At 34.9% G+C, this 11,230-nt stretch overlaps 1 protein-coding gene across 2 annotated transcripts in view; it reads left to right on the forward strand.

The window, feature by feature from the left end:
• ANKRD50 (ankyrin repeat domain 50) overlaps positions 1–9,040 on the forward strand; it is a 48,846-nt gene extending 39,806 nt beyond the window's left edge. For both annotated transcript variants that reach the window (XM_032292351.1, XM_032292352.1), the window contains 2 exons: positions 983–4,533; positions 6,003–9,040. In XM_032292351.1, the coding sequence (XP_032148242.1) occupies positions 983–4,530 (3,548 nt within the window). In that variant the 3' untranslated portion in view covers positions 4,531–4,533; positions 6,003–9,040. The remainder of the gene's footprint in view (positions 1–982; positions 4,534–6,002) is intronic.
• Positions 9,041–11,230: the final 2,190 nt, after the last annotated feature.

Here is an 11,230-nt window from a genome sequence, read left to right on the forward strand (position 1 = left end):
ACCATGGCTGTTGTTCAGGCTCAGAGTGATTTTGATCTAGAGTTTATCACACCCTCTTTAAAAAAGGTTTTGCCTTTAGTCTTGACTTGCTCCAGTTCTTCTTTGGATGTTAGAATATCCCTTCAAAGTGCAAATCTGCTCATGTTAGAGCATTGGTAAGTTCATTCACTTAGAAGTTTTTGTTCTGTAAGATGAATACACAGTTGTCTAATAAATTCATATCTGTACATCATGATGTCATCTTCCTTCAGTCAATGAAATTATGGCTTCCTTTGAAGAAATTAAAATGAGTTTAAAATAGCTGTAGCTAGTATATTTTTAGGTTGGTTTAAATTTTATTATTTATTTTAGAGTGCTGAAGTTTTTTGACCATAATTTGGCCAAGAAGTTGGATCTTAATTGGTTCAAGCTATTTATTGATGATCTGAGATTTAGCCATTTTAATTTGATAAAATGTGTAATATGGTTTAAAGGTAATGACTGGATATTTCTAATTAGATGTAAATATTCAGTCACATAATTAAGGCTAGTATACATTCAAGTGTATAGATGGAAATATATAAATTATTTATATGAAAAATATCCTGTAAAAAGAAACTTGTTATATCTCCTGCAGCTTTTCCCCTAATCACTTGGGAGTTCAGATAATGTTAACTGGGTGCTTTTATGGTTATGAAAGACTGCTTCTTAATTAGTATCTATTACCATGGAGTTGTGAGAGGCACCAAGCTACTAAAGGAATAAGTAGTTGGATTTGTGGGTAGGAAAATGAAATTTTTCTGCCATCAGTGTGTTTTTATGGAAAGAAAAGAAAACGGATTCACATGCTAATAGGTACTGATCTGCTTATTAGTATTAATTTATTAATTGATTGATTGATTAGTTTATATGTTGAAGACATTCTCTACATTCTCCTTGAAGATGTGGTAACTTCTATAATCCTTTTCAACTGATGACATCTACTTTTTTATTTCTTCTTTAGGTTTCCGAAAAATAAGTTTAGATGACCTTCGGAAAGCATATATTGTTAAGGATGTTCAACAGTACATTCTTCATCGTTTAGATCAAGAGGAAGCTTTGCGGCAACACCTCACAAAAGAAACTGCAGAGATGTTAAATCAACTGCACATTAAAAGCAGTGGATGCTTTCTTTACCTAGAACGGGTTCTAGATGGAGTTGTAGAAAATTTTATTATGTTAAGAGAGATTCGTGACATCCCAGGAACTCTAAATGGTTTATATCTCTGGCTATGCCAAAGACTTTTTGTAAGAAAACAATTTGCAAAGGTTCAGCCCATTTTGAATGTGATTCTTGCAGCGTGCCGACCTTTGACCGTAACGGAATTATATCATGCCGTGTGGACCAAAAACATGTCATTAACTTTGGAAGATTTTCAACGCAAGTTAGATGTCCTCTCCAAACTTCTTGTTGATGGACTAGGAAATACAAAAATATTGTTTCATTACAGTTTTGCAGAGTGGCTTCTGGATGTGAAACACTGTACTCAGAAGTATTTATGTAATGCAGCAGAAGGACACAGAATGTTGGCTATGAGTTATACCTGTCAAGCCAAGAATTTAACACCATTGGAAGCACAAGAATTTGCATTGCACTTAATTAACTCAAACTTACAATTAGAGACAGCGGAGTTAGCTCTGTGGATGATATGGAATGGTACACCTGTCAGAGATTCCCTTTCTACTTTAATACCCAAGGAACAAGAAGTGCTACAGCTGTTGGTTAAAGCTGGGGCTCATGTCAACAGTGAAGATGATCGCACATCATGCATAGTTCGACAAGCCTTAGAAAGAGAGGATTCCATTCGGACATTGTTAGATAATGGAGCTTCAGTAAATCAATGTGATTCAAATGGGAGAACATTATTGGCTAATGCCGCATATAGTGGCAGTCTTGATGTAGTCAATTTACTTGTCTCTAGGGGAGCAGATTTAGAGATAGAAGACGCTCATGGACATACACCACTCACTCTAGCAGCTAGACAAGGACATACCAAGGTGGTTAATTGTTTGATTGGGTGTGCAGCAAATATTAATCATACTGATCAAGATGGTTGGACAGCATTAAGATCTGCTGCTTGGGGTGGCCATACTGAGGTAGTTTCCGCACTACTTTATGCTGGTGTAAAAGTGGATTGTGCAGATGCTGATAGCCGAACAGCGTTGAGAGCAGCAGCATGGGGAGGACATGAGGATATTGTACTGAATTTGCTACAACATGGTGCTGAAGTGAACAAAGCTGATAATGAAGGTAGAACTGCTTTGATAGCAGCAGCATACATGGGACATAGGGAGATTGTGGAACACCTACTGGACCATGGAGCAGAAGTAAATCATGAGGACGTTGATGGCAGGACTGCACTCTCTGTAGCTGCACTTTGTGTGCCTGCAAGTAAAGGACATGCATCAGTTGTTAGCCTCTTAATCGATCGAGGTGCTGAAGTAGATCATTGTGATAAAGATGGCATGACTCCACTGCTGGTAGCTGCCTATGAAGGACACGTTGATGTGGTTGACTTGCTTCTAGAAGGGGGAGCAGATGTAGATCACACAGATAACAATGGTCGTACACCCCTCTTAGCAGCAGCTTCTATGGGTCATGCATCAGTTGTAAATACACTTTTGTTTTGGGGTGCAGCTGTGGATAGTATTGATAGTGAAGGTAGGACAGTCCTCAGTATAGCTTCAGCGCAAGGAAATGTTGAAGTGGTACGTACTCTACTGGATAGAGGGTTAGATGAAAATCACAGAGATGATGCTGGATGGACACCTTTGCACATGGCAGCTTTTGAAGGGCACAGATTAATATGTGAAGCACTTATTGAACAAGGTGCTAGAACAAATGAGATTGACAATGATGGACGAATCCCTTTCATATTAGCGTCACAAGAGGGTCATTATGATTGTGTTCAAATATTATTGGAAAACAAATCCAACATTGATCAAAGAGGTTATGATGGAAGAAATGCACTGAGGGTTGCAGCATTAGAAGGGCACCGGGACATTGTTGAATTGCTTTTTAGCCATGGTGCTGATGTTAACTGCAAAGATGCTGATGGTAGGCCCACACTTTATATCTTGGCCTTAGAAAATCAACTTACAATGGCTGAATATTTTTTAGAAAATGGCGCCAATGTAGAAGCAAGCGATGCTGAAGGAAGGACAGCACTTCATGTCTCCTGTTGGCAAGGCCATATGGAAATGGTGCAGGTTCTGATAGCCTACCATGCTGATGTCAATGCTGCAGACAACGAAAAGCGCTCTGCTTTGCAATCTGCAGCCTGGCAGGGCCATGTAAAAGTGGTTCAGCTTCTGATTGAGCATGGTGCTATAGTTGACCATACATGTAACCAAGGTGCAACTGCACTCTGTATTGCAGCCCAGGAAGGGCACATTGATGTTGTGCAGGTCTTATTAGAGCATGGTGCTGATCCAAACCATGCTGATCAATTTGGACGCACTGCTATGCGTGTTGCAGCCAAAAATGGACATTCTCAAATAATTAAATTATTAGAAAAATACGGTGCATCTAGTTTGAATGGCTGTTCCCCATCTCCTGTTCACACGATGGAGCAGAAACCTCTACAGTCAGTGTCTTCAAAAATGCAGTCATTAACAATTAAATCAAATAGCTCTGGTAGTACTGGTGGAGGGGATATGCAGCCTTCATTACGTGGTTTACCTAATGGGCCAGCTCATGCATTTAGTTCTCCTTCAGAATCTCCAGATTCTACAGTTGACCGGCAGAAGTCATCACTGTCAAATAATTCCCTGAAAAGCTCAAAAAATTCATCTTTGAGAACTACTTCTTCCACAGCAACAGCTCAAACAGTGCCAATTGATAGTTTTCATAACTTGTCATTTACAGAACAAATTCAGCAACATTCATTGCCACGCAGTAGAAGCCGACAGTCAATTGTTTCCCCATCTTCCACAACACAGTCCTTAGGACAGAGTCATAATTCACCGAGTAGTGAGTTTGAGTGGAGTCAAGTAAAGCCCAGTTTGAAGTCAACTAAGGCCAATAAAGGGGGGAAATCAGAAAATTCTGCCAAGTCTGGATCAGCTGGGAAAAAAGCAAAGCAAAGTAATTCATCACAGCCAAAGGTTTTAGAATATGAAATGACTCAGTTTGATAAAAGAGTACATGTAGCCAAATCCGGGACTACTGCACCACCTAAACAAATGCCAGCAGAATCTCAATGCAAAATGATGATACCTTCAGCTCAGCAGGAAATTGGTCGATCTCAACAGCAGTTTCTTATTCACCAACAAAGTGGAGAACAGAAGAAGAGAAACGGAATAATGACAAATCCAAATTATCATCTTCAGAGCAACCAGGTTTTTCTTGGTAGGGTTTCAGTCCCACGAACAATGCAAGATAGAGGGCATCAGGAAGTGTTGGAGGGATACCCTTCCTCAGAGACAGAATTAAGCCTTAAACAAGCTCTAAAGCTTCAGATTGAAGGTTCTGACCCAAGCTTCAACTACAAAAAAGAAACACCATTATAAAAGGTAATATTTTGTCAACATAAAGAGTGAAAAACAAAAGTATAGTTCCGTCTACTTGGAATGCTCTTTTCCCTGATCACAAGACTGATTCCCTCAGTTAATCTACTCAAATGTCATCTGGGCCAGACCTTCCTCATCACCCCTTAACATCAGAATTCTCCTGCCTCTGGCACTCCTTTTCCCCTTTCCTGCATTATGTTATCCAAAGGACTTATTATTTAAAATACTTTAGATGTTTTATTTATTATGCTTATTTTTCTCTTCTGACCTTAAAATACAGTATTTGTGAAGGTAGGAAGGTAGAAATTTTTATCTGTTTTGTTCATTACTGTATTTAATGTACTTGAAATAGTGCTTGGACCTATGTTAGTTTCCCAGTAAAAATCTGTTGAATAAGTGAACAAACTAATGAATGAATATATTACACTACTTATGGATCCCAGATTAAGAATTCTTTCCTATTCTGTTATTTCCTTCTCTTAAAAGATCTTTGATGGTGGCAGAGGGAGGAGCTGTTTCTGTAATACTTACCTTTTTTTGGTTTGAACACAATAATGTCATTAGAGCTTAGTTGATAGTAAATATTAATTTCATTCCTTTTCACCCCGAAAGTCAAAAATTTAATCAGTAGAAGATAATTTTTATGATGACAGATCTCTTGAGAATCTTCCAAGTAATGTTTTCACACATAAGGCATAGATGTGAAAAATGGTAAATGGATTTTTTGCAGTATTGGTATTCGGGGCACTTTATACCTAGATAAAATAGTCATATTTATTAAATAAAAACATTTTTTTCTCCTCCCCATGACAAAGATGCTTCATTCATAATATAGAGAATGTTAGTAGAAAAGTAGGTATGTAAGTTTTATATTTTATATACTTTTTTAGAAGCACATTTCTTATATTGGAGATAAATCTGAAGATTGTCTTAGGGATCATCCCTAGCTTACACTGCAACTATATTTATGCCACTTCATTTAATGACTTTTCTTCCTCTAACAAAATTATACTCTTTCCTTTTTTGCTACTTCTGTCTTTTTAAATATATTTTAGGAATATAATAGGTGAAACATTATAGATTAATTCCCTATATTTTCTAATAATAAACACTTTTCAATGTGAATCTTGGGGTGACCAGTCAAATATCATTCAAAAATAATTTGAACAAAGTAGTTGATTTATTCCTCAAATGTGTTTCATTTTTAAAATAATTAGTTCTGATGATATAAGCTGTCAGCTCTCATGATATCTGTTGTAAAGGCAAAGTATAAATACATATTAAAAATGAAACACTAGAATTAAGGTAAACATTTTGTGGAATTTTAGAAGTGGCTTATAAGTTACTTTGTGCTTTTTGTGGTAAACATATAGATATATAGAGATAAATGTATTATATAAAGTTTATAAATGATATGTAGCTATATAATATAATGTAGAAATTAATTATTTGTTTTTTAACTTTTGCATTAGTTTCCTGTTCTGTGAAACAGAAGACATTGTGACTGGAGTGGTTCTTCAGCTACTGGATGGATACATGCCTGTTGATTTGCTGAAAAAAAAAAAAAAAAAAAAAAAAAAAGAAGAATGTGATATCTGCAGTACAGTTACCTTAATTACTGTAATGTGCCTAAATAGTAAGGCTGCCTTCTCAATGTAACCCTCTGTGCTTAAAAAATTTCATTTTTTGTGCTTTGTATTCACTACACAGGAATAAGCACTTTTGAAAAATGCAGATACATACTGCAGTTCCCTGATAAAAGCTGAAAAGAAAAATTGAGTATTTTAAGTTAAGATTTGATAAAATGTGCATGTGCCATGGTCAAATATATATGAAAAGGCAGTGTTCCTTGTATTTATTTTTTTTCTTTTTGTGGCAAAAGAAACTTAAACATACTGTTTCAGTCACACTGCATTGTAGTGTATGGCCTGTTTCTTGTATCTTTAAAAATGTTGTTCAATAAAACAAATCTTGCAACTGTTTTATGTTCACTCCACCTTCAGCATTGTATAAAAATCAGTTTCTATATAAATATCACATTGAAATAAAAACTGATTTCTTGGCAGATTAAAAAATATATTTTTTAGTAGTTTAGGGAGCTGCTTTAAGTAGTTTAAATCTGGATTTTTCCCAGTAGAATTCTTCTCATCTCTGGCTAAACGTGTCAGAGCAAACAACAAACCAGTCTGTAGGCAGAACAAAGTCCTATTTCATCCACTGGGATACAATTTCACCTTCCATTCACTTTGTCATTCCACCTCTAAAAAGACAGACTATCATTCCTGAGGCATGAAAATTCTCAGGGATAAAGCCGTGCCTCAGTCACATGTGTGTGCAGAGAGAAATGCACCTGTCTATCTGAGGGTAGATTTTTGATCCCTGAACAATTCATTGACTAAACTGACCTCTTCCTCCTGGCCAAATAAATTCATTTTGCTGGCTTCTCTCTCAGTTGTTTCTGTTTTGTAAATTGCTGCATGACCAAAATAGCCCCACTCAAAATCAATTGGATTAATTTTAATGGTTTGGTTGGATGAATATTCTTGATGAATATAAAATGTGCTGTCCTTCACAGATGACACAACTCATCTGTCAATCATAGCACATGTGTACTTTTTATTGTTACTTAAAATAATAGTCATGGATTTGCACTTTCCTATCCTCATACTCTTTCCTGTTTTCTTCTTTGTACAATTGCATGCAGGAGGGCTGGATGCCAGGGTTAAGATAAATTCATGACAAGGAAGGTTAAATAGGTTCAAATGAGCATGTGACCCACAGCCTTAATCTCCTTACTCTTAAATCAATGGAGCTATAGCTTAGATGGGTCATTTGTATGTCTGGAAAAGTTGTCACAACAGTTTAAAAGCCAAGATTCTGGATTTGATCTTAGAATGGGCCTGCTAATCTTTTAGAACCCAGAAATTCTGTTCTTTTCATGTACTGTTGATAAGGAGGAATGAGGAAAGAGAATTTGGAGATTCAGCACAAAACCATTGCTACTTCTAGAACAAAATCTTTAGAATATATCCTAGTAACAAAGGTCAGTAATGTCATCTTCATATATGAAGGACACATGTGATACATTGTTTGTGGAAATAGAAATGTATAATTATGATAAATTGTTTCACATGAATCTTACTGTAAGGCTTTCTTGCTTTTATTTTTTAAAGTCAGCAAAACTCATTTGTCTGTCATCTCTAAGTCATAGTGAGGACTACAAGATAAGTTGATAAGTTCAATTGATATTAAGGTGACATGGCAATATTAATAACTCAAATGTGAATGTTTCAAGTATTGAATTCTTGTCCCTATGGGACATTTATTAAATACACTTAATAGGACTCTTGCAAAGTAGCCTTAAAAGTGTTAATGAGTCTATTAATAAATATGAACACATACTATTATTAGAACCAACTTTACTCATATCTCAAATACAGTACATTTACATTACTGTAGAGGATGAAGCTCTAATTTCTATTACATGTATTTTTCTTTAGAAAGAGAACCCTGAAAGCTGCCAGTTTTTCTATTAACTTTGAATTATTGAAATTGTATTTATTTAATTTTATTATTTTTACAAAATTGCACCTTGTGGCCAAAGGGCAAAGATACGACATTGCATAAGGGATTTATGTTTTTCAAAGAGCTAAATGTTTTCATATCCATACTATATACACTTGAAACAGTTGGTAGGAAGAGCACCTATTGGAAAAATATGATATTCAAATGTAAGTATTCCTTGGGATGTTTTTATATAAATTATGTTTTGGAATAGAACATACATGACTTTGAGTTAGGATAAGGGTGATAGGATGGGTGCTGGAGATGCCCTGCTTTGCTTATTTGTTTCTGTGGGGGATTTAATATTATAAATGAAAATGGCTTCTGCTCCATTAAAAATAAAAATTGTCCTCTAAATATAAAACTCCTTAATAGATATTTTTGAAACTAAAATCTTTAAATTTTATATATCAGCTCTTGCCACTTCACAACTATGATGCCATGTGCTTATAACATTTTTATAGCATTCTGTCTGTGTCTATTCCCTAAATATCATGAGTTCATAATAAGAAAAGTGAGAAAAATACAGTGATGAAATAAAAACCTGAATGTTTCTAAGAAAGGTTTTGGAAGGAAAAATGACCTGAAATCAGTGTGTACTGCAAAGTACAGCCAATATTTTTTGTTCTTTGTCTTCACCCCACCCTCATTGGAATTCTTACCAAAAATAGTTTGATACTTAAAAAACAGAGGTAAATTCTTTTCTCAGTATTGTTTTGGCTATGCAAATATTTGTTTTGCTTAATGTCCTCCATTTACACTTAGCAAATATAGTTGCAAACAAATGCCTTCTTTTTATTTTTCCCTTGGTTTGGGGTATGTAAATAGCCTAAAATGTACATTGAATTTCACATTGTAAAATTTTATTTTATTCCTTGTATGATATTACTCAAAAAATCCCTATGTATATGAAAGTGCATAATAAATATATTTGCTTTACAGAGAAGATCTTGTTTTAATTTTATCCTTGAACCAGTAGAACATGCATGATATGCGTATGGAAAAAACAACTGTTAGTTGTTTTAAGCTATTATTTTAAATCCTCAGCAAATGAATTTGGACATATTTTACAAAGAAGAAAATGAAATATAACACTGTCCAAAGGAAGGTAGAAAAACAAAAAGATTTAGTGTTTATATCGTCCTAAGCCTTTTTAAGGACATAACGTTCTTTTTCCCCCTGTGACTGATTATATACTATATCACACCATGTCAGGTTTTGTGCATTTTGAGAATTGCAGTAATCCAATAAATTCTGTACATGTGTGCTCCTTCATCATCAGAATATTATGGCCATCTTATGGTGGATATTTTGGGAGTTATTGCAAACATGGTCATTCATTTTATAAATAAAATTTGTGTGTTTCTTCACTCAGTAAACTTGAGTCACTTCTTCATGACCTTCTCTTTCCCTCACCAGAACACAGCATACATATACTGTATGTGTATACACACACACACAAATGGCTTTTCGAATCTGGGGGTTCCACATCTCTGGATGCAACCCAACCAATCTCAGATCAAAAATATTCAGGGAAAAAACTCTAAAGTTCTGAGAAACAAAAATTTGCTATGTGCCAAGTACTACCTTGAGTCCACCTGAATGAAGTGATGTGTAGGTGTTGTATTAGGTATTTTAAGTAATCTAGAGCTTATTTAAAGTGTACAGGAGGATATGCATAGGTTATATATAAATGCTCTGCCAATTCATATAAGGGACTTGAGTGTCTGAGGATTTTGGTATCCAAGAGGAGTCCTGAAAACAATCTCCCTATGTTTATTAAGGAATGACTATGCTATTACTCCAAAGAGAGGTTTCTAAAAAGACCAGCAAGGTATCTTCTGTACATCTTCATTTCATGAAGATTATAGTGTTCTGCAGTCATTCCCTTAATTATATTTTTATACATTTGTTGAATTAATATAAATCTTACTCTAAAAAATTAGTAATATGACAAAATGTATTTAAACACAAATGTGTGGTATACACAGAAGAATTTAAAAACAGCCTGGTAGCTAAATAAACTTACATGGAGTTTTCTAGCTAATGATCCAAGGAAATGCACTGTGAGAACTTGGTGATGACTAATGTTTTCACTCCTTTGCCCCAGCAATTGGAAGGATTCCAACTACAGTTGTCCCACTGGATCCTGGGTGGCTTGGTTCCAGGAACCCAGATGAATAGTAAAATCCGTGTGTGCTCAAGTCCCACAGTCAACCTTCTGTATTTGCAGATTCTGCATCTCTCCAATACTGTATTTTCCATCTGTGACTGGAAGAATCTGTAGATGTGGAATCCGCAGATAGGAAGGGCTGAATGTAGTAGTGGTTAGATATACTCTGAGGATTATGTTGTGGAATTTCTTGGAAAAATTCATTTATGGTGCAAATATTTGCGCCAATCTTATTTTCAAGATATGGCCTCTGCTTGCTAGTCCTGCTTTTATAGTAAAAGTATAATTATGCAATATTAAAATTATTTGAAATTTACTCATTTACATTTCCACTTTTAATTTCACACTATTATTACCATACTGGCAAAATTTAGCTAAGTTCTGAGGGCCATATTCTTAGAAGAATATATTTGTAATGTTTCTAAGACCCCTGTGTGCCTACATTTTTTAGTCATTATTGGATTTTAAGTGTGAACATTGATAATGGTATATCCCAATAGAATTGAAGCTACATTTTAATGGGTATGTCTGTTACTCTCATTTCATTCGTAAAGTTACATTGAACTCTTAGCATAGATACTTAGGAAAATACACAAATTCTAAATTGCTATGCTATAAATTTTTATAAATTGAACAAACCTATTTATCACCTGGATCAAGATGTTGGTTATAACTATAATCTCAGAAACCTATCTTGCCACTTCCAGACATGACCCCCAAGAAAGAAAGCCATGCTTCTGACTTTCATTACCATTAGTATTAACTTTTTTTTTTAAACTTCACATTAATGGAATCAAACAATATGTCCTTTTTGTACTGGTTTCTTTCCCTTAATGTTATGATTATGAAATTCGTTTACACTGTTTTCTTTGTCCTTTTTTGAATTGTTGCATAGTATTCCATTGTGTGAATATACCATATTTTAAAAAAATTGTTATTATTATACTTTAAGTTCTGGAGTAC

This window comes from Sapajus apella, unplaced genomic scaffold, assembly GCF_009761245.1.
Source record: "Sapajus apella isolate SASKATOON/1434 unplaced genomic scaffold, GSC_monkey_1.0 scaffold27, whole genome shotgun sequence".
NCBI lineage: Eukaryota > Metazoa > Chordata > Mammalia > Primates > Cebidae > Sapajus > Sapajus apella.